At 47.2% G+C, this 22,446-nt stretch overlaps 1 protein-coding gene across 6 annotated transcripts in view; it reads right to left on the reverse strand.

Annotated features, from left to right (window-relative positions):
• Positions 1-22,446, reverse strand: part of TBCE (tubulin folding cofactor E) — a 94,835-nt gene that overhangs the window by 7,604 nt on the left and 64,785 nt on the right. For 4 of the 6 annotated variants that reach the window (XM_017862250.1, XM_017862249.1, XM_017862248.1 and 1 more), the window contains 10 exons: positions 21,945-22,033; positions 14,300-14,399; positions 10,516-10,615; positions 7,404-7,480; positions 5,868-5,963; positions 5,261-5,325; positions 5,099-5,163; positions 4,241-4,393; positions 2,822-2,975; positions 624-692 (listed from right to left, as the gene is read on the reverse strand). In XM_017862250.1, coding sequence (XP_017717739.1) covers positions 624-692; positions 2,822-2,975; positions 4,241-4,393; positions 5,099-5,163; positions 5,261-5,325; positions 5,868-5,963; positions 7,404-7,480; positions 10,516-10,615; positions 14,300-14,399; positions 21,945-22,033 — 968 coding nt within the window. Of the gene's footprint in view, positions 1-623; positions 693-2,821; positions 2,976-4,240; positions 4,394-5,098; positions 5,164-5,260; positions 5,326-5,867; positions 5,964-7,403; positions 7,481-10,515; positions 10,616-14,299; positions 14,400-21,944; positions 22,094-22,446 lie in introns of all 6 variants that reach the window. The other 2 variants (XM_017862253.1, XM_017862252.1) reach the window with 1 other exon arrangement.

Here is a 22,446-nt window from a genome sequence, read left to right on the forward strand (position 1 = left end):
AAAAAAAAAAAAAAAAAAAAAAAAAGAATTCATTTCTTTGGGTGTGGTGGCTCACGCCTCTAATCCCAGCATTTTGGGAGGCCAAGGCGGGTGGATCTCCTGAGGTCAGGAGTCGAGACCAGCCTAAACAACATGTTTAAAGCTCGTCTCTACTAAAAATACAAAATGAGCTGGGCATGGTGGCGCATGCCTGTAATCCCAGCTACCTGGGAGGCTGAGGCAGGAGAATCACTTGAACCTGGGAGGTGGAGGCTGCCGTAAGCCAAGATCGTGCCACTGCACTCCAGCCTGGCAACAAGAGCAAAACTCCGTCTCAATTAAAAAAAAAAAAAGTTAGCTGGGTGTGGTGGTGTATGCCCATAGTCCCAGTTACTCCAGAGGCTGAGGCAGGAGAATCACTTAGAACCTGGGAGGCAGAGGTTGCAATGAGCTGAGATCACGCCACTGCACTCCAGCCTGGGACAGAGGGAGACTGTCAAAAAAAAAAAAAAAAAAAGAATTCATTTAAAACTCAAAGCATTTACTTAAGTACTTAAGAGATACACACTTAAGAGAAACACACTATCTGTTTCGGCACCTAAGGACTCAAATACAAATAAACTATTTGAATCTGAGCGTCTTACTTAGTAGCTGGTTTTTGAGCATAAATGGTTGTTGTGTTTTGAGTTCCCAGTCTTCAGGTGCACCATATTCTGTTTAAGAAATCAAAAGAGATGAATGATAAACCAAAGGCGACTATAAGAAAAAAAAAAAAAAAAAGCATAGGTAAGTATCCAGACAGCCTGTGCCTTTCCCAGGACACATGGAGCTGCCTTTATTCAGTGTGATTTTTAGGAGTGATAGACAACCACCACTCCTAAGGGCAGAATCGTCTGTCTACCCAGAGCTGCAGACTCTGTAACTGATCTGGCTCATTGTTAATGATCAGTGAAACTCAACAGAAGACAATAAATGAAAAGCAACGTGTTTACATGTGTATTACATCATTGTTCCTTAGGTGTCCTGACTCAAACTAGCAAGAGAAGACTGCCCTCAAATACTTCAAATGTTTTCCCCGAGTGTCACTTTTGGTAACAGTTCTTTCTGCGCTGAGAGAAACCTGGTGCCACCTGAGACACAATCCACAAGACACCTTCCCCAAGTTGCAACCAGACCGTGCAGTGCCAGGCTGGGCGCTCAGTACCACACTGCAAACCAGTTCCTCGGCCTGGACCACAGCCTCCATAGGAGAGGAGGAAAGCAGTACTTTTTTCCTGCTCTACGCCAAACAGTGACAAAATTTCTCTAAATCCCCCATGTATCTGTGCTTCTGTCTTCTAGCATTCTGAGCAGTGAAATACTCAACAATACCTGGCCAGCTGCTTCAGAATCTTCCCTTGCCCACCCCCAAGTGATTTAGAATTCAAGGAGCGGTGCGTGGCCAGGAAATTGGGCCGGCTAATGGAGTAATTTGAAAGGGATTCCTCCAGGCTGCTTTTCTTCCTTAAAGATACTGTTCAAGCCTAAAGCGTTTATGCAGTGAGCTTCTTGCATTAAGAAATATAAAAAAGGAAAATCACATAAAAGCGAAATGTGGAATAATAATGAAGGCAAAACAAAATGGAAAGTACATCAGGGACAAAGGCTCATGAATTCTTAGCTTCAAAGCCTGAAGAACCAGGCTGGAGGACTGAACGAGCCACCGTGCATGCCAAGTGCCAGCCTTGGTGGCGAGCCCTGGGGATGAGAGCTTACTGCAGAACTACACTCTCATGCGAACTTTCCTGTTCATTAGAATTACCTGTGGGGCTTTAAAAACTATGGATGCCGGCCAGGCGCAGTGGCTCTCGCCTGTAATCCCAGCACTTTGGGAAGCCAAGGCGGGCAGATCACCTGAGGTCAGGAGTTTCTGAGACCAGCCTGGCCAACCTGGTGAAACCCCATCTCTACTAAAAATACAAAAAAAATTAGCCAGGCGTCATAGCAGACGCCTGTAATCCCAGCTTCTCAGGAGGCTGAGGCAGGATAATTGCTTGAACCTGGGAGGCGGAGGTTGTAGTGAGCCTGCACCACTGCACTCCAGCCTGGGCAACAGAGCGAAATTCCGTCTCAAAAAAATATATACAAAAATTAGTCAGGCATGGTGGTGCACGCCTATAGTCCCAGCTACTCTGGAAGCTGAGGCAGGAGAATCACTTGAACCCAGGAGGTGGAGGTTGCAATGAGCTGAGATTGTGCCACTGCATTCCAGCCTGGGTGACAGAGCAAGACTCTGTCTCAAGAAAAAAAGAAAAGAAAAAGAAGTGCTTTCCTGCTGGGCATGGTGTCTCACACCTATAATCCCAGCACTTGGAGAAGCCAAGGTGGGTGGATCACTTGAGGTCAGGAGTTTGAGACCAGCCTGGCCATCTCTACTAACAATACAAAAATTAGCTGGGTGTGGTGGCGGGGGCCTCTAATCCCAGCTACTTGGGAGGCTAAGACAGGAGAATAACTTGAAACCGGGAGGCAGAGGTTGCAGTGAACCAAGATCACTCCGCCTGGGCGACAGAGCAAGACTCCATCTCTTAAAAATAAAAAAATTGCTTTCCCTTCCCTAAATGCAACTCTCTCCGTTTCAAGAACATCAACAGTCTCCCAGGTTCCTCCTGCTGAAAGACACCGCTCTTGCCCTGCTGCCCTCGCCCCAGGAAAGTACCTATGGTCCATTCAGATGAACAGAAAAAGCCCAGGAAAGGAAGAAGGGCAAAAGCAACATGAGAACTCTTTCGATACCCAACGGCAACACTTTGTTCCAGCTGGAAATCCACCACCTGAAGGCCACCAGCGTATACGCACGTACTCAGGCAGAGGAACTGGTATCTCGGATGGGCTGTGAGGAATTCTTCGCTGAGTCTGTTTTTGTCCGGATCCTGATGTCCACCAGCCTGTTTCCACTCATTTCCAAAAGCTTTTCGATAGTCAAGCTCAGCTGTCTGCCTCTCCTTGGGGAGAATCTATGTTGGTGTGACATAAAACAAATCTATTAGACTTTTCTAACAAGTCCTTTGCGTTTTGCACCTTGTCCTTCCTCCACAGCACATGCAGAGAAAAATCAAATTGAGAGGGACAAGATACAGTTTTCACTCTTCTTTTTAACATTGACAGAACTCAGGGGTTTATTAGAAAAGAAAAAAGAATTTGTTTTGCACTTTTTTAAAAAATTTGAAATGGAGTCTCGCTCTGTCGCCCAGGCTAGAGTACAGTGGTGTGATCTCAGCTCACTGCAACTTCCGCCTCCCAGGTTCACATGATTCTCCTGCCTCAGCCTCTGGAGTAGCTGGGACTACAGGCACCCGCCACTATGCCCGGCTAATTTTTTTGTATTTTTAGTAGAGACGGGGTTTCACCGTGTTAGCCAGATGGTCTTGGTCTCCTGACCTCGTGATCCACCAACCATGGCCTCCCAAAGTGCTGGGATTACAGGCGTGAGCCACCATGCCTGGCCTACGCTTTTAATTCATGAGAGTACTTGCACGTAGGCCAGTTTCAGGACTATGCCAGGTACCATGGGTCGCCTCCCCGAGGTCTGCCTGGAGGCGCCTGCCCTGGTGGAGCTGACTGACTCCCAGTGAATGCACAGAAGTGCTGGCAAGGACAGGCATGGGCTTCCCACTTTTATGGGGAAGAGTAGCTGAGAAGGAGAAGAGAAAGCAGCTCTGTGGTTCTGTCCCTTCTGCCTACATTCCCTGAAAACATGGAGAAGCCGCCTGGATTCCTCAAACGACAGCACACTGATCTCACTGCTCTCTCCTGAGGAGCTGGAAAAGAACCGTTATGATGGAACTGCACAAGGCTAATCTTTTACCATTCCAAGGAAAGCTACATCTCACCTCCTTTACAATATTCAAAAATAATTTTTTACTTTCTTTTTTAAGACAGGGTCTCACTCCATTGCCCAGGCTGGAGTGCAGTGGCGTGTTCATGGCTCACTGCAGCCTTGGCCTCCCGGGCTCAGGTGATTCTTCCACCCCAGCCTCCTGAGCAGCTGGGACTACAGGCACTTACAGGCATGTAACACCACGCAGTGAATTTTTGTATTTTTTGTAGAGATGGGGGTTTCACCAGGTTGCCCAGGCTGGTCTCGAACTCCTGGACTCCAACGATCAGCCTGCCTCAGCCTCCCAAAGTGCTGGGATTACAGGCGTTGAGCCATGGCGCGTGGCCTAAAATCATTTCTTTTCTAGTCTAAACAATAGCTAGTCACGACGCCAGTGCTCACCTCACATTTATTCAGGGTCTTCAGCTGGCCAATGCTGGCGATAATGAGCTGCCGCGTCGCGTTTGCTTCTTTGTCCTCCTTGGTCAGGGGGTTTCTGAGGCAGGACAAAGCCCGTAGACTTGGTAACTTGTCTAGCTCATTGAAAAATGACCACTGAAACACAGCAAAAGGAAATAAATGAAAAGCAGTATGTTTCGTGCTACTTTTGCAGAAGTTTGAACCAGCGACAGGAAAGCAAGTCCCTACTTCTAATCTGAGGCAGAGAATTTCATCGTGCACCAAGCAACCCCCTCTAGAAAGACCACATACTTTTACTCTTTTTTTTTTTTTGAGATGGAGTTTCGCTCGTTTCCCAGGCTGGAGTGCAATGGTGTGATCTTGGCTCATCGCAGCCTCTGCCTCCGAGTTCAGGCGATTCTCCTGCCTCAGCCTCCCAAGTAGCTGGGATTACAGGCATGTGCTGCCATGCCCAGCTAATTTTGTATTTTTTTGTTTTTTTTTTTTTAGTAGAGATGGGGGTTTCACCATGTTGGTCAGGCTGGTCTCGAACTCCCAACCTCAGGGGATCCGCCCGCCTCGGCCTCCCAAAGTGCTGAGATTATAGGCGTGAGCCACCACGCCCAGCCACTTTTACTCTATTAATGTGCCGTTTGAGTGTGAAGTCCACTTAGGTGTGAAGTGAACTAATTTCTTTCTTAATATTTTTGGCTTCCTATGAGGAGTTCCACGCTGAGGAGGCATTTCTCTTTTGATTTAGGTGTTTTTTTTTTTACTTTTTGGTAGAAGGAACCTCCAAACTCTGCCATGACAATGGAAAGAGGCAACAGTGTGCTGGGCATACTCCGAAGCAGCTCTTACTTGTGATATCTGATTGTCATTTACTACAAGGTACTGCAAGGACGGGAACATGGAGGTTTTGCACCCTATAAAAAGAGGAATGAAGTTACACAGTAGAAGTGAAAGAAGTAGCTAAAGTATAGTATGGGGGGGGCAGGATGGAACTTTACTAATCTTATATACCAATTCCAGCATCCGGAAAATGTATAGAAGAAATTCCAATGTCAGAGAGGATTAATTGTTCTAACCTGAAATTCAAAATGTAAAATTTGATTACACAGAACAATCTAAAATGCTATGGGGTATCAAGCAGACTCGGTTTGTAAATTTTTTTCTACACCCTAGGTTTTTAATCCCATGTAAAATACTTAGAAACCATAAAGTCCAACTTAGGACATGCAAAGTGAACTCTTTATCCCATATTCTAATGACTCTATAGTCACCTAATGGTTCTTGAGTACCTACTGCTATGTCAGGTGCTAAATGCGTCTCAGAGGAAAGAGACACGGTCTACTGCCCGGAGTTTAATGAATGAAGACCCTCGGCGTTATCACGAGGGTCCAATGATTCATTCTTCAAATTATCTGGTACAGGCATAGTCCACATTATACAGGGTTCACAAGTAAATTTTCTAAATGAATTCAAATGAAAATTTTCCAAAGGGAATTACTCAATTTAGAAACTTCATCATTGTTACCACGTTTCTACTGAGAAAGCATACATAGTATACAAAATTGCTTCACTAAAATTGACTGAACACTATTGTATCAGGCATTTAGAGGCAAATTACCTGGGCAGGTGGGCTATCAGATACAGCTGATTTTCATCAATTAATTGATTAGAGGAAAGGTCTAATAACTTGACTGTCTGGAGAACATCTGTTGGCCTGTATGGAAAATAAAATTTTTTCACCGTGAATTTCTCTTTTAATTATTTTCAAAGATACAGCCTTAAAATGCCTGCATTTGATGTGATGGAGGGTTGAGGGTAAAAAGCAAGTGGATATGACTGTAAAAGGGCAACCCGAGGGGTGCCTCTGGCAATGCACACATTCCTGCCGGTGTCAATGTCCCACCTAGCCTGTGATCCTATTTCATAGTTTTGCAACTTGTTACCAATGGGGGAACCTGGGTCATGGGTACAAGTGATATCTGTGTATCATTTCTTATAAAACTTGATGTGAATCTATGATTATCTCAAAATAAAAAAATTTAATTTAAAAAACCTGCAGGCCAGGCACGGTGGCTCACGCCTGTAATCCCAGCACTTTGGCAGGCCGAGGCGGGCAGATCACCTGAGGTCAGGAGTTCAAGACCAGCCTGGCCAACATAGTGAAACCCCATCTCTACTAAAAAGACAAAAATTAGCCAGGCATGATGGCCTGTGCCTGTAGTCCCAGCTACACAGGAGGCTGAGGCAGGAGAATCACTTGAACCAGGGAGGCGGAGGTTGCAGTGAGCCGAGATGGCCCCACTGCACTCTAGCCGGGCAACAAGAATGAAACTCTATCGCAAAAAAAAACCACACCTGCATTTGCCTACATAATGAAACCCTTCTGTACACGACAACCTTTAAGATTCTGAATCCTTTAATTCAGAATCTGTTGTAAATTTTCTCCCACAATTAGGTTAATTTTACATAGTAATTTAATATTGTTAATAAAAAAAAGGGAGATGAGGCAACAATATATTTCAGAGAACAAGGTTTTACATGTACTTTGGTACAATGACCTGAAACAGATGATGCTAATGAAAAATACATTATTTAATCCTTATAGCATATCCTACAGAACTTCCATTTAGAAATAGCAAATTGGCTGGGCACAATGGCTCACGAGGTCAGGAGTTCAAGACCAGCCTGGCCAAGATGGTGAAACCCCGTCTCTACTAAAAATAAAGAAAATTAGCCAGGCGTGGTGGCAGGCACCTATAATCCCAGCTACTCGGGAGGCTGGGGCAGGAGAATCGCTTGAACTCAGGAGGTGGAGGTTACAGTGAGCCGTGATCACCACTGTACTCCAGCCTGGGTGACAGAGTGAGACTCCGTCTCAACAAAAAAAAAAAAAGAAACAGCAAGCAGCAAGTTAATACACTGATGCAAAACTAACGTAACTCACGTCTTCACAGATACTTAATTCTGACGAGTTTCCTTTGATTAGAACCAATTAGTGAGATTCTAATTTGCGAAGGCAATGAATAATAAGCATTTTTCCTAATTCTTGTTTGCAAATCCTTCTAAAAATTAAGGTTAGATATAATTGACACCATTTATTTACTCAGAATGATGACTAAATGGGGATGGATGCATTTAAGTAAGCCCTAGTTACCTTCCGGAAATGACAATATTGTTAGACTCGAGGTAGAGTTCCTCCAGGCCTGGGCACCACGCGGCACACCGCAGCACCTGGAAGAGAAACTTGGTTGAGGCTCAGGTGGCCTCTGTTGGCTGTTTCTTCCCGGGTGTTCACAGGAACCACCACAAGGATTCAGCTCAGTTACTGTTTCAGCAAACAAGTGCCTCATGGACAGTTCATAAGACTGTTTCAGGCCTGGAATGGTGGTGGGGGGTGATAAATAAAATGTTAAAGGAGTGCGTTTTAATGCTGTGGGGGCACATACTATGGGCACTCTGACGCCTTGGAGGTAGGTGTCAATGCATGGTTTAGGTAAGGCACAGGGTGGAACAGGGGATACTAACTGCACGTATTACTATTTGATAGAATTTGCTTAACCAAAAGAAGTAAATTGATGTTAAACACCTTTCCTCAATTCTAAATGCCAATCTGGGTTTGTAAAGGATATGCTAATTTTTCATATCCTTCCATAAATTTCTCAAGTTATTTCTTCTTTCATTATTTTTTAAAGTTTTCATTATATATTTACAACAAATATCCTACATCCATGATTCTCTCCAGTCAAAAGTTCTTTGAGGTCAGGCACAGTGGCTCATGCCTGTAATCCCAGCACTTTGGGAGGCCGAGGCAGGTGGATCACTTGAGGTCAGGAGGTGGAGACCAGCCTGGCCAACAGGATGAAAGCCCATTACTACTAAAAATACAAAAATGGCCAGGTATGGTGGCACACACCTATAATCCCAGCACTTTGGGAGGCTGAGGCAGGCAGACTGCTTGAGGTCGGGAGTTTGAGAACAGGCTGGCCAACGTGGCGAAAACCCATCTCGACTAAAAATACAAAAAATTAGCCAGGCATGGTGGTGCACGTCTGTAATCCCAGCTAATTGGGAGGCTGAGGCAGGAGAATCATTTTGGCCCAGGAGGCGGAGGTTGCAGTGAGTCAATATCACACCACTGCACTCCAGCCTGGGCAACAGAGCAAGACTCCATCTCAAAAACAAAATAGTTGAGATAACGCCCTTGGCCATGGCCAGAGAATGGAATCATCTGACTCACCCATCCTGCAAACTGTCCTGCAGATAGCACAGGTTTTAAACTAGCTGTTAAACCTGCCCGTGACCTTGTTGGCCTTGGCCACGTTCATCCACATGGATGTATGGACCTTGGCACTGATGACACAGTTGCTGGTGGAGCATTTCTGCCGCATGCACAGGTCCACGAACTTGCTGGCATCTTTCTGCATGTCAAGACCGTGCCTGTTGCTACCACACTGCACATGAGCCTAATTCTTTTTTACAAAAAAAAATTTTTTTACAAAAAATTATTATATATTATGTAATTATATATAATTATTACATAATTATATATAATAATATATATAGCATCTACAGGATCTATGTTGCCTAGGTGGGTCTTGAACTCCTGGCCTCAAGCAGTTTTCCTGCCTGGGCCTCCCAAAGTGCTGGCTGGAATTACAGGTGAGAGCCCCCATGCCCAGCCTCACTATTTCTAAATTTTCTCACTGGAACTTTACTGTCATCTCTACCACCTGAATTTCTGTGTGCCCTTCCTAGTTTATTTGGAGGGTGAAGGTGGGTCTTGCTCTGTCGCCCAGGCTGGAGTGCAAAGGTGCAGTCCTAGCTCACTGCTGCCTCAAACTCCTGGGCTCAAGTGATCCTCCCACCTTAGCCTCCCAAAGCGCTGGGACTGTAGGTGTCAGCCCCAGTGCCTGGCCCCTTCTTGTCTTCCAGCTGCATCTACACCTGGAGAGGGAGTAAGTGCCTCACAGAGGAGGGGCCCTAGGAAAGAGGCTCCGTGGGCATATTAAGGGCACAAGGGACCCACCTGTCTCTCACTGAACAGCCTCTGTGGCACTTCCTGGGTGAACATAGCTGGGAATGTATTTCTACACCCTTGGTTTGAAAGTGGAATGCCCGAACCGGGTGCGGTGGCTCACACCCGTAATCCCAGCACTTTGGGAGGCCAAGGCAGACAGATCATTTGAGGTCAGGAATTCAAGACCATCCTGGCCAACATGGTGAAACCCCGTCCCTACTAAAATACAAAATAAGCTGGGCATGGTGGCAGGCGCCTGTAATCCCAGCTACTTGGGAGGCTGAGGCAGGAGAATCGCTTGAACCCGGGAGGCGGAGGTTGCAGTGAGCCGAGATCGCGCCACTGCACTCCAGCTTGGACAACAGAGCAAAGACTCTGCTTCAAGAAAAATAAATAAATAAAAATGAAAGTGGGCTGGGCACGGTGGCTCTGGCCTGTAATCTCAGCCCTTTGGGAGGCCGAGGTGGGCAGATCACCTGAGGTCAGGAGTTCGAGACCAACCTGACCAACATGGAGAAACCCAGTCTCTACTAAAAATACAAAATTAGCTGGGCCTGGTGGCACATGCCTGTAATCCCAGCTACTCGGGAGGCTGAGGCGGGAGAATCACTTGAACCTGGGTGGTAGAGGTTGCAGTGAGCCGAGATCGCGCCACTGCACTCCAGCCTGAGCAACAAGAGCAAAACTCCATCTCAAAAAAAAAGACAGTGGAATGCTCTGGGTGTGTGAAGTCAGTACGCCTAGGAGAGGAAGTTGTACTGCCAGACGTAAGTCCCAAATGCTGCTGTGCCGAGGACCCACAAGTCTACTTTGGAGCCCAGCTGTATAAAATGAACAGTGGCTTCCAAAAGCCGAACTTCTAACAAGAAAGGGATGTGAGAATCTTTCTACTCCTTGGCTTCTGTTCTAAAAAAAACTTACAGGAAAACTCAGGGAGCTAGTCAATAGCTAACACGACGGCTTTTCAAAGCTCAGCACATCCTTGGTGCATACCACAACGGAGCGCCACTGTTTATAAAGGCCCCAGAACAAGTCCAAGTGAGCTGAGAGAGGACACGGATTCCTAGATGCAAAACTCAACTACGATGCGCTTTTAACTCGTTTTTACAAGACACTTTAAAGAATCTTGTTATCTATTAATAGATATTGGGATGATTTAAACGAAGCCACAGTTATACTTCAATTCCCTACTAAATCAAACATTTTTAATTGCTTATTAATGTGTAATAAACCAAAGAAATATGATTACCTCAGCCCACGTTATTCCTGTTTGATTGAGGACTAAAACCTTCAGTGCAGAAAACGTTCCAGTTAATGCTGAACCGGAGGGAAATTTTAGTTTATTTTCACTGTGTAGAAAAAGAAGATACAATATACTTATTTCTGTACAGTAAACCCAACTGAAATAGTCGTTGAAAGCAACAACTTGGGTTTTAATCTAAGGGGTTTGATTTGTTTCAATCTTAAAATAGAATTATATTAAAAAATCACTTTTTTAATGATTCAAGTGAATCAAGACTACCTAATTTTTAACATTTACAATATACAACCTTTTGGTATCAGCTGTGTAAAGATGCTTTCACAGGATTAGGGCAGCCGTATGTGGCTGCAGGCTTCCTAAACCCAAAACTCAGGCAAGGTTTGCAAGGTGAGCTTCCAGCTTCACAAGACATGGCTCTGGATAGTGCAAAACAAAGTCCTGTTCTCCAGAGTCTTACTGATACACTGAATCGTGGGCTAGAATTTTGCTTCTCTAAACATGGAGTCTGCCCTTTGGCTAGGAGGATGGATGAAATTATTGCCCCTTAAATTCTTTCTCAAAACCCTAATCTCAGAAAGTATTCAATCCTGACAGTCACTTTGAAAGAAGATACTATTAAAAAACACAAGCCCATATTTCCAGAAGATGAGACACCATGGGTTGAATTACCCCTACTTGCTCTATTTGGGAGCACAACTCATTCAGGCCTGTCTACCTGCTATACTGTATACTCACCTGTCTATGCAAAAATGGTTTAAGAATGAAAGGGGAAACCTGTGCCGGGCGTGGTAGCTCACGCCTGTAATCCCAGCACTTTGGGAGGCCAAGGCAGATGGATCACCTGAGGTCAGGAGTTCACGACTAGCCTGGCCAACATGATGAAACCCCGTCTCTACTAAAAATACAAAAATTAGCCGGGCGTGGTGGCGGGTGCCTCTAATCCCACCTACTTGGGAGGCTGAGGCAGGAGAATCGCTTGAACCTGGGAGGCGAAGGTTGCAGTGAGCCGAGATCCTACCACTGCACTCCAGCCTGGGCAACAAAAAAAAAAAAAAAAAAAGAGGAACCCGGGCAAACCCCTTGAAAAGTTAGGTTTTAGGTTTAAAAAAAAAAAAAAAAAAGAGGAAGCCTGGCTAAGCCCTTGGAAAGTTAGGTTCTGAGATTAAAACAAATCAAATACTCAGGAAGGCCTGGAAAACTGTGACATTACTAAAACAGAAGATTAATGAAAAAATCTTATCAAGAACAAATTAAACAGTATCCCAATGAATACTCATTTCCTACGCAAGTTAAACGCTAGAAGTTTTCAAATTTCAAATAAACAAGCACTTTTAGTAATATCCACCTCTCTCTCCTACTCCGCAATCTCCAAAATATCACCTCCCCCAACCTTCCATCTTTATGGTCAGGCTAAAAAGAATAAGATCTTGCAGTTCAATGTCAATCTAACTCATCCCCGTACCTGATAAAAGTTAAAACCACATTCCTTATTCATGAATTCCTCATGTGACCGGTTTGCAAGGCTATACAACAATGTGCCCTTAAAGATTAAAGTGTCCCTTGAAAGAGGCGGGAACGTGTGGCTCACACCTGTAATTCCAGCAACTTGGGAGGCCAAGGTGGTGGTGGAAAACCTGAGGTCGGAGTTCAAGATCAAGCCTGGCCCAACATGGCGAACCGCTGCCTTCTTACTAAAAATAACAAAAAGTAGGCTACCGCGCGGTGGCTCAAGCCTGTATCCCAGCACTTTGGGGGGGCCCGAGAACGTGGGCCGGATCAGGGAGATCGAGACCATCCCTGGCTAACACGTGAAACCCCGTCTCACTTAAAAATACAAAAACTAGCCCGGCGACGTGGCCGGGCGCCCTGTAGTCCCCAGCACTCGGGAGGCTGAGGCAGAGAATGGCTAAACCAGGGAGGCGGAACTTGCCAGTGAGCTGAAGATTTCCGGCCACTATGCACTCCAGCCTGGGTGGCAAGAGCCCGAGACTCCGTTCAAAAAAAAAAAAAAAAAAAAAAAATACAAAAAGTGGGGCCAGTGGGGGCACCTATAGTCCCAGCTACTCAGGAGGCTGAGGTAAAAGAATCCCTTGAACCCGGGAAGGGGAGGTTGCAGTGAGCCAAGATTGTGCCATTGCACTCCAGCCTGGGCAACAAGAGTGAGACTCCGTCTCAAAAATATATATATACACAAATAAATAAACAAATAAATAAGGTGGGCACAGTGGCTTACGCCTGTAATCCCAGCACTTTGGGAGGCTGATGTGGGCGGATCACGAGGTTAAGAGATCAAGACTATCCTGGCCAACATAGTGAAACCCTGTCTCTACTAAAAATACAAAAATTAGCTGGGCGTGGTGGCGCGTGCCTGTAGTCCCAGCTACTCAGGAGGCTGAGGCAGGAGAATCGCTTGAACCAGGGAGGCAGAGGTTGCAGTGAGCCAAGATCACGCCACTGCACTCCATCCTGGCGACTGGGCGAGACTCTGTCTCAAATAAATACATAAATACATAAATACATAAATAAATAAAGATTTAATGTGTCCTTAAAGATTAAATGTGTCCTTAAAGTTAAATTTAGATAAATTCAAATAAACCAAAATCTGGCTGTGTAAAAATGTCTACTAGTGAAGCAGCTACGTTGTCTGGGTATACCTGGTGTTCCTCTTCTCCCGCCAGGAAAATCTAGGACATGGACACACATGAGGAGTTTAGGAGCAGAGGTTTAACAGGCAAGAGAAAGAAAATGGAAAACAGCCCTCTCTAGTTAAGAGAGACAGGACTTCCAAGAGGAAAAAGGCATGCTGGCAGCAGATGCAGATTTTTTGTTTGTTTTTTTGACAGAGTCTTGCTCTGTCACCCAGGCTGGAGTGCAGTGGCGTGATCTCAGCTCACTGCAACCTCTGCCTCCTGGGTTCGAGCGATTCTCCTGCCTCAGCCTCCCAGGTAGCTGGGATTATAGGTACCCGTCACCATGCCCAGCTAATTTTGTGTTTTTCATAGAGATGGGGTTTCTCCGTGTTGGTCTGGCTGGTCTCAAACTCCCGACCTCAGGTGATCCGTGTGCCTCCGCCTCCCAAAATGCTGGGATTACAGGAGTGAGCTACTGCACCCGGCCCAGATGCACAGATTTTAGTTCGACTTGAGGAGGCAGCGTCTGGTTGGTTCAATCAGGCATGACAGCCCGGGAAGGTTGCCCACCCCACCCTAATCTTACTATGTAAATGAACTTTTCCTTTGGCTGGCGCCATCTTGTCTGCTCCTTACTGTACACATGGCTGGAAAAGAGAAGGGAAGATGGAGCCGCCATCTTGAACATGATTGGCTCAACTGTTGGCATCTATGTCTGCAGCTCCATTTTACAGGCTGCTTGTGTTAGAAAGGAAAATAATTTTTCCTTTCTATTGTCTGATCCTTTCTATTTTCTGATCTCCTACCTCAGCCTCCTGAGTAGCTGGGACTATAGGTGCCCACCACCACTGCCGGCTACTTTTTGTATTTTTAGTAGAGGCAGGGTTTCGCCATGTTGGCCAGGCTGATCTTGAAAATAATTTTTCCTTTCTATTTTCCTTTCTATTTTCTGGGGCTGCTTTTCATTAAAAGGAAAACCTTACTGAGGACTTCTATACCCTCACTATCAGCCTGAGTAATTTCTTCTTAACTCCTGCATCACCAGGTGGCAGACTTAATCCTTCTGGCTCAGAGATGCTGTGAGGGAGCAAGGAGAGATGACTTTTATTGTTCACGAAAATTCGGCAACCAAGAGTTCATACCTGAGATTAAGGACTTCCAGGTGTCTGAGCTGATCAGCAATGTGGATCACTTCATCCCATGATGACAACAGGTTTTTTGACAAATCTACCCTTCTAATATCTAAAAGCACATGTTAAGAAACAGTAATTTCAAAAGATTCACAAAAGACATAAAATTAGTTACTCTTATTTCCCGAGCATGAGTGCTTTAACCTTTCATTTTATATCCTCTAGTTAGCTTGAAATTTTTTCAGGAGTACATAATACTTTTAAGTTATCCAAAACTTCACTGAGAAACTAAAAAGTTCATTATCCGGCCGGGCGCGATGGCTCACGCCTGTAATCCCAGCACTTTGGGATGCCAAGGTGGGGGGATCACTTGAGGTCAGGAGTTTAAGACCAGCCTGACCCACATGGCAAAACCCTATCTCTACTAAAAATACAGAAATTAACCAGGTGTGGTGGCATGCGCTTGTAATTCCAGCTACTCAGGAGGTTGAGGCATGAGAATCTCTAGAGCCCGGGAGGCGGAGGTTGCAGTGAGTGGAGATTGCACCACTGTACTCCAGCCTGGATGACAGAGTGAGACTGTCTCAAAAAAACTAAAAATAAATTAAAAGTTCATTGTTATATACTCAAAACTTGAGACAAACATCTACAATCAAATGAAAAAAGAACCAAGTGTCTTAACATTAAACCATCCTAGCACTATCCAACAAAAGGAGAGGGGAAAAGCAGTGAGGGAAACTTTGATTTCTTAAGCACCTAAGGTATACACACAAGGCTCACCCCAGCACATGACCTTCTATGAGGCACCATTACCATAGGAATCTCCAGACAAATAGCATCTGCAGGGGAGATAAGAGGGGTCAACTTGGGACACATGTTCAAAAGTGCATGACTTAGGAATTGAGAGGGTGTCCCGTAGCCTGGAAGCAGTTATAACAGTATCACTCCAACTGCCCCGATACAGGGATTCAGAGAGGATAACACAGTGGGACTGGAAAAGCAAAGCTGATGGGCAACACAAGTGTAGGTGAGGGGCCAAGTGCAGGTGCAGCGCCATCAGGAAGGGGCACAGCTTAGCCAGGTCCCCGCAGAGAAAAAGGAGCTTGCAGCAGGACCGGGCCAGCTAGTGGAGGAGCCTACACTCTCATCTAATATGTGTATGTGTGGAAATCATTCAATGTACTCGTCTATTCTGCAAGTAATTATTTAGGGCCAGGAGCATCACAGTGGCAAAGCAGAGTCTCACTGGGGAGAGACGATCGTGACACAGGGGCCTCTAAAGTGTGTCACAGGCAGGCCTGCCGGTGCTTAGGGACAGAGCAGGGCATGCAGGAAAGGTGTGTGGCTGTTCTACATGCAGTGCTCAGGGAAGACCACCTCCTCCAACAAGAGGGCATCTGAGCAGAGAGCTGAGGGAAGTGGGGGAACGCCATCTGGGAGAGGAGCCCACAGCGGAGGAGTGACAAGAGCAAAGGCCCTGGGATGGGAACGAGCTCAGCCTATGACCAGGACTGCCGGCGCCTGTGTGACTGGAGCAGATGGGCTTGGGGGTACTAGAAACGAGGTCACAAGGGACAAGGGGCCAGGCCACATCACAAAGGCCTTGCAGGCCACTTCAAAGTCTTTGCTAGTCTTTGCTTGAAACGGGAGATACTGGAGGCTTTGGAACAGCGACAGATGACCTGGGTCTTTTAAAAATCACTCTGCTTTGACTTTGATATATACTATGTCAAAAAAAAAAAAAAAAAGGAAAAGTCACTGTGCTGCTGTGTTGAGCACGATTGCAGGAAACAAAGGAGGGCCGGGAGTCTCCAGGAGGCCAGAGCAGAGCAGCAGCATGAGAGGGCAGACCACGGCAGAGGGGGCGTCTGACTCTGGACTGGGGCTCACAGGATTGCCAGTGGATTTAGGTGTGAGGCATGGGAGACAGGGAGTGTCAAGGACAACTCCAAGATCTGTGGCCTGTGCAACTGGAACTGTCATTTACTAAGAGGAGAAAACTACAGGATGGGCAGGCGTGAGGGGTCTTAGTTTTGGACATGCTAAATCTATGATGGCTGTGAGACATCCAGACAGAGGTATCAAAGCAGCGGCTGGAGAGACAGATGTCCAAGAGGGCAGGCCGTGGAGGAGTGCCAGCCACACCCCAGAAGTCTCTCAAGAAGCCAGGGCTCCCAAATCTGAGCCTCGGGGTACACCCAACACCCTGCAACCAGAGAAAGGTCCCATAGAAGTGACTGAGGAGGACTGGCCAGCGACAGAAGAAGAGCTCTAAGATCCAGGCCAGGCACAGTGGCTCACGCCTGTAATCCCAGCACTCTGAGAGGCCAAAGTGGGCAGATCACCTGAGGTCAGGAGTTTGAGACCAGCCTGGCCAACATGGTGAAACCCTGTCTCTACTAAAGATACAAAAATCAGGCCGGGAACTATGACTCATATATGTAATGCCAGCACTTTGGGAGGCTGAGGCAGGAGGATCACCTGAGGTCGGGAGTTCGAGACCACCCTGAGCAACACGGAGAAACCCTGTCTCTACTAAAAATGCAAAATTAGCCGGGCGTGGTGGCGCATGTCTGTAATCCCAGCTACTGGGGAAGCTGAGGCAGGAGAATCGCTTGAACCCGGGAGGCGGAGGTAGTGGTGAGCCAAGATCGTGCCATTGCACTCCAGCCTGGGCAACAAGAGCAAAACTCTATCTCAAAAAAAGAAAAAAAAGAAAAAAAAAAATCAGCCAAGCGTGGTGGCACGCACCTGTGGTCCCAGCTACACAGGGGGCTGAGGCAGGAGAATCGCTTGAACCTGGGTGCCAGAAGGTTGCGGTGAGCCGAGATCACGCCACTGCACTCCAGCCTGGGTGAAAGAGTGAGACTCCATCTCAAAAAAAAAAAAAAAAAAAAAAAAGAGCCCTAAGATCCAGTAATAACAACAGCAGCAAGGACAGCCACCACCCTCCCTGCTGCTGCCACTGCTGACCAGACCCAGGTGCTATGCTGATTTCTGGGTTGTTTTCCTATTTCACAGCAGAAAAACAGTGGCACAGCAGTCAGAGAGCTGCGTCACTGTGTGCAAATGAACAAGAGGGAAATTACACCCAAGTCAGCCTCGATTCAAAATCCATTTCATTGCACCCCATAATGCAACAGGGGTCATCAAACGTACATAAAACATGGAGAAAGTTTCTTTACAAAACCAGCGGCATCACTCCAAAGCATGGGTTAGAAAGGAAATAATTTTAGGCGGGAACCAATTAGGAAGCTCTGCAAGAAGGTCAGGAACAAGGGAAGGACGGCAGAGAAGATGCGAAGAAACGGATGACTCCAAACCCGGTCGCCAGCTACCCATGCCCAAATCCTGCCAGCTGCCCGGACTATTACAGCCCAAGAGCTAACAATGGGGTCTACCCTCGTAAGCAGTTGCATTTCAACTGGTAATATGAGTACCTACAGGACAGCCTTGATTTTGCTGCGGCTGTCGCATCAAATGGAAGGGAAAAGAGTCAGGCTGCCGGAAATTCCAGACCCGGCAAACACCCTCCAGGTCCCCTCGGGCTCCTCCTCCACCCTTGGGGACACACCTGCACGATGGCTTCTGTAAACTGTTCCTCCGCTCCTCCTCCTCAGCCTCCCCTTGGCTGCCCTAGCTTCCTGACACCGCCTTACACAGGCTCATGCAAGGGGTGCTTTCCAGGCCTCTGGGTGACACTTTGGCCACCCTGTGTTTCCATTAACCCTGCTAAGTTGGCTGTTAGGCTGCTGAGGAAGGGTTTAAGTCCAATCACGCTTCCCTCACTGCTGTTTCCCACTATGTAGCCTAGAGTTGTAATTGTCTCTAAGGTCTGTACAGAGCACACAGACCACCTACCTCCTGAAATCAACCACGAACAACAGCTGTCACTATGTGGTCGCCCCTCCCACACACACTGTTCAAGGAGCCCCCGTGAACACACAGGTCAGGCCTCCAGGCACAGATTCTCCTCCGCAGGTCATGAGGGAGGAGGCGGTTCATCCCCTCCCCTAGAAGTGCCCTCAGATTTGACATACCCAGGTCTGCAGTGCTCCCACTGCCTTTAGTTCTGGTCGAGTAAATAACCTCAAAGACAGACCAACCCAAAAAAGGATGACTGGATTAAGCACCCAAAGCAATACTTCAACTTCTGTCAAGAATTCAATTGGGACCTGCAAGACATTCATCACTGTATCTGCAAACACCAACCGTGACTGGATTATCTCGTGAAACCTCATTTCTTCGTGTCCTGGGGGACATTTTTCTCCAGAAAAGTGCAGTATAAACAAACAACATGCTGATTCTCCAGGACACTGTTGACAGCTCTGAGCAACCCAACAGCCAGCACTCCCAAACCCATCTACTGCCACATCTGTCCTTTTTTTTGAGACGGAGTCTTGCTCTTGTCACCCAGGCTAGAGTGCAATGGCGCGATCTCGGCTCACTGCAACCTCCGCCTCCCAGGTTCAAGCGATTCTCCTGCCTCAGCTTCCCAAGTAGCTGGGATAACAGGCGCGCACCACCATGCCCGGCTAATTTTTGTACTTTTAGTAGAGATGGGGTTTCACCATGTTGATCAGGCTGTTCTGTAACTCCTGACCTTAGGTGATCCATCCGCCTTGGCCTCCCAAAGTGCTGGAATTACAGGCATGAGCCACCGCACCTGGCCCCCACCCCCCCCTTTTTTTTTTGAGATGGAGTCCCGCTCTGTCACCCAGGCTAGAGTGCAGTGGTGTGATCTTGGCTCACTGCAATCTCTGCCTCCCGGATTCAAGTGATTCTCCTGCCTCGGCCTCCTCCCGAGTAGCTGGGATTACAGGCACCCATAACCACACCCAGTTAATTTTTTGTATTTTTAGTACAGACAGGGTTTCACCATGTTGGCCAGGCTGGTCTTGAACTCCTGACCTCAGGTGATCCATCTGCCTTGGCCTCCCAAAGTGCTGGGATTACAGGCATGAGCTACTGCACACGGCCCGATGACCAATCTTCTGAAATAGTTTAGGAATGGGCCAGGCAGAATGCAGAATGCTCTGACACTTCTGTGGCACTGGCTCCTTAGCAAACTCTTTTCTGCATCCACTCCATTCCCCTTACCCCAGCTGCCTAGCTCTGACAATGACCACACATTTGCAGCACGCTGGGGTCCACAGAGGAGGCTGCTCAGGGGCAGACAGTGGATGTTGCAGCTACCACAGGTCCCAACAGACGCCCAGGCTGCTTCCCCCAAGGGAACTGAAACCGCAGACACGCAGATGGCGAGCTCTGATCTCATTTCCTTCACTGCACCGTCGGGGCATGGTGCCAAAGAGAGCTACCTCACCCGGCATCTCTGCACTCAGAAGAAAACTGATCAAAACTGATAGTTTTTGCAAAAGTTATTACGTACAGATCAAATAGACTTAATGAATTGGGGAAAGACCTTTTAAAGTTAGAGAAAGTCTATTTGGTTTCCATGGGAAATTCTTCTTTTTGTTGAGACGGAGTCTCGCTCTGTTACCCAGGCTGGAGTACAATGGCATGACCTCAGCTCACTGCCACCTCCGCCTCCTGGGTTCAAGTGATTCTCCCTGCTTCAGCCTCCCAAGTAGCTGGGACTACAGGCACGCACCACCACGCCTGGCTAATTTTGTATTTTAGTAGAGATGGGGTTTCACCATGTTGGCCAGGTTGGTCTCAAACTCCTGACCTTAGGTGATCCGCCCACCTCAGCCTCCCAAAGTGCTGGGATTACAGGCATGAGCCACTGCGCCCAGCCTCCATGGGAAATTCCTTTTTTTTTTTTTTTTTTTGAGACGGAGTCTCCATCTGTCCCGTCCAGGCCCTGGACTGCAGCTGGCGCGATCCTCGGCACTGCAAGTTCCGCCTCCCGGGGTTCAAGCCAATTCTCCTGCCCTCCAGCCTCCCCAAGTAGCCTGGGATAACAGGCCCACCCGCCCACCAATGGCTTGGCTGATTTTTTTGTATTTTTCGTAGAGACGGGGTTTCACTGTGTTAGTCAGGATGGTCTCGATCTCCTGACCTCGTGATCCGCCCCTCTTAGCCTCGCAAAGTGCTGGGATTACAGGGGTGAGCCACCGCGCCCAGCCAGGAAACTTCTTAATAGAAATGGGGTCTAGCTGTCATCCAGGCTGAAGTACGGTGCATGACAGGCTCATCACAGCCTTGAACTCCTGAGCTCAAGCAGTCCTCCCACCTCAGCCTCCTGAGTAGCTGATGACAGGCACATGCCACTACACCCTGTTTTGTTTGTTTTGTTTAATTTTTTATAGAGACAAGGTCTCGCAATGTTCCCAAGGCTGGTCTCAAACTCCTGGCCTCAAGCAGTCCTCCAGTCTCAGCCTCCCAAAGTGTTGAGATTACCAGCATGAGCCACCATACCCATCCTCGAAATTTTCTTTTAACTCACCTCCAACATTTTTGCTTATGGGCAAAAAAGCAATATATGACAAAAATAACACTAATAAGAGAAGGTAGAGAAAAGAGATTCCAAACTTCATAAAGAGCCTCTTTTGGAGTATTATAACAAAGTGCATTCAGCTGCATGAAACCAGAACCAGAGTCTTTCCCACTAAAAATAACTGCATGAGGCCAGGTGTGTGGCTCATGCCTATAATCTCAGCACTTTGGGAGGCTGAGGTGGGCGAATCACCTGAGGTCAGGAGTTCGTGACCAGCCTCGCCAATGTGGCGAAACCCCATCTCTACTAAAAATACAAAAATTAGCCAGATGTGGTAGCAGGCACCTGTAGTCCCAGCTACTCAGGAGGCTGGGGCAGAAGAATCGCTTGAACCTGGGAGGCGGAAGTTACAGTGAGCTGAGATCACGCCACAGCACTCCAGCCTGGGTGACAGAGCAAGGTTCCATCTCAAAAAAAAAAAAAAAGAGAGAGAAATGCATGAGAAAACAGACCAGGGCTGAAGCAGATTCATCTTGGGTTCCCAGTACACTGTCAGCGGCCCAGGTTCCCTCTTCTGCTCTCCCAATCTGTACCAGGTGGCTTTCTTCACACTTGTTAGACAGCTGCCAAAGCCCTGGGCATTCCATCCACTCAAGGCAGGGGGAAGGGGAAAAGCAACAGGCAAAAGGCAGAGGCCAACCAAGTGTGCCCCCTTTCTTTCTTGAGACGAAGTCTTGCTCTGTCGTCAGGCTGAGTGCACTGGCGCGATCTCAGCTTGCTGCAACCTCCGCCTACCGGGTTCAAGCAATTCTCCTGCCTCAGCCTCCTGAGTGGCTGGGACTACAGGCACATGCCACCATACCCGGCTCATTTTTGTATTTTCAGTAGAGATGGGTTTCACCATCTTGGCCAGGATGGTCTTGATCTCCTGACCTCGTGATCCACCTGCCTCAACCTCCCAAAGTGCTAGGATTACAGGCGTGAGCCACTGCACCCTGCCAAGTGTGCCTCCTTTCAAGGAGCCCGGTCTAGAAACTTCCACCTCAACTGGGGGAAGTCATGCTGGCAAACTTGCAAGCAAAGGCATCTGGGAAGGTAAATAATTTATCTAGGCCCCAACTACACCAAGCAAAAGTGAACTGCATTAGGAAGGAAGTTGTGAAGAATGGACAGGGGTAGGCAATTAGCAGTCTCTGGCACAGGCATCAAATCCAAAGTCAGATTCCAGCAACAAGCTCTCGGTGAAAAGGATACTAGGACATGCTTCGGCAACTTCTCCTTTTTCACCAGCACAACTTACTGCACAGTTCCTCAGAGAAACTTCCTGCAACTTGCTCAGCTGACTGCATGAAAAACAGAGTTCACATGGATACATAAGCACGTATGTATGCTATCCACTGGCCCTTTAAAAAATTAAACACATTTCAGACACATAAAAGGGTACCAAAAATAATATACAAATACCAGTAACTACCACCCAAATTAAGAAATAAAACATTACCAAAAAAAGAGCACTACAAACATTACAAATGCAACTGAAGTCCTCTGGGGCCCTCTCCAAACACAATTCTCCCTCTACTCCCCAGGGGTAACCTTTTTTTTTTTTTTTTTTTTTTTTTTTGAGCTGGAGTCTCACTGTGTTGCCCAGGCTGGACTGCAGTGGCACGATCTAGGCTCGCTGCAGCCTCCATCTCCCAGGTTCAGGTGGTTCTCCTGCCTCAGCCCCCCGAGTAGCTGGGATTACAGGCGTTTGCTA

Source organism: Rhinopithecus bieti, unplaced genomic scaffold (genome assembly GCF_001698545.2).
Source record: "Rhinopithecus bieti isolate Rb0 unplaced genomic scaffold, ASM169854v2 scaffold_57691, whole genome shotgun sequence".
In the NCBI taxonomy this organism is placed as follows: Eukaryota; Metazoa; Chordata; class Mammalia; order Primates; family Cercopithecidae; genus Rhinopithecus; species Rhinopithecus bieti.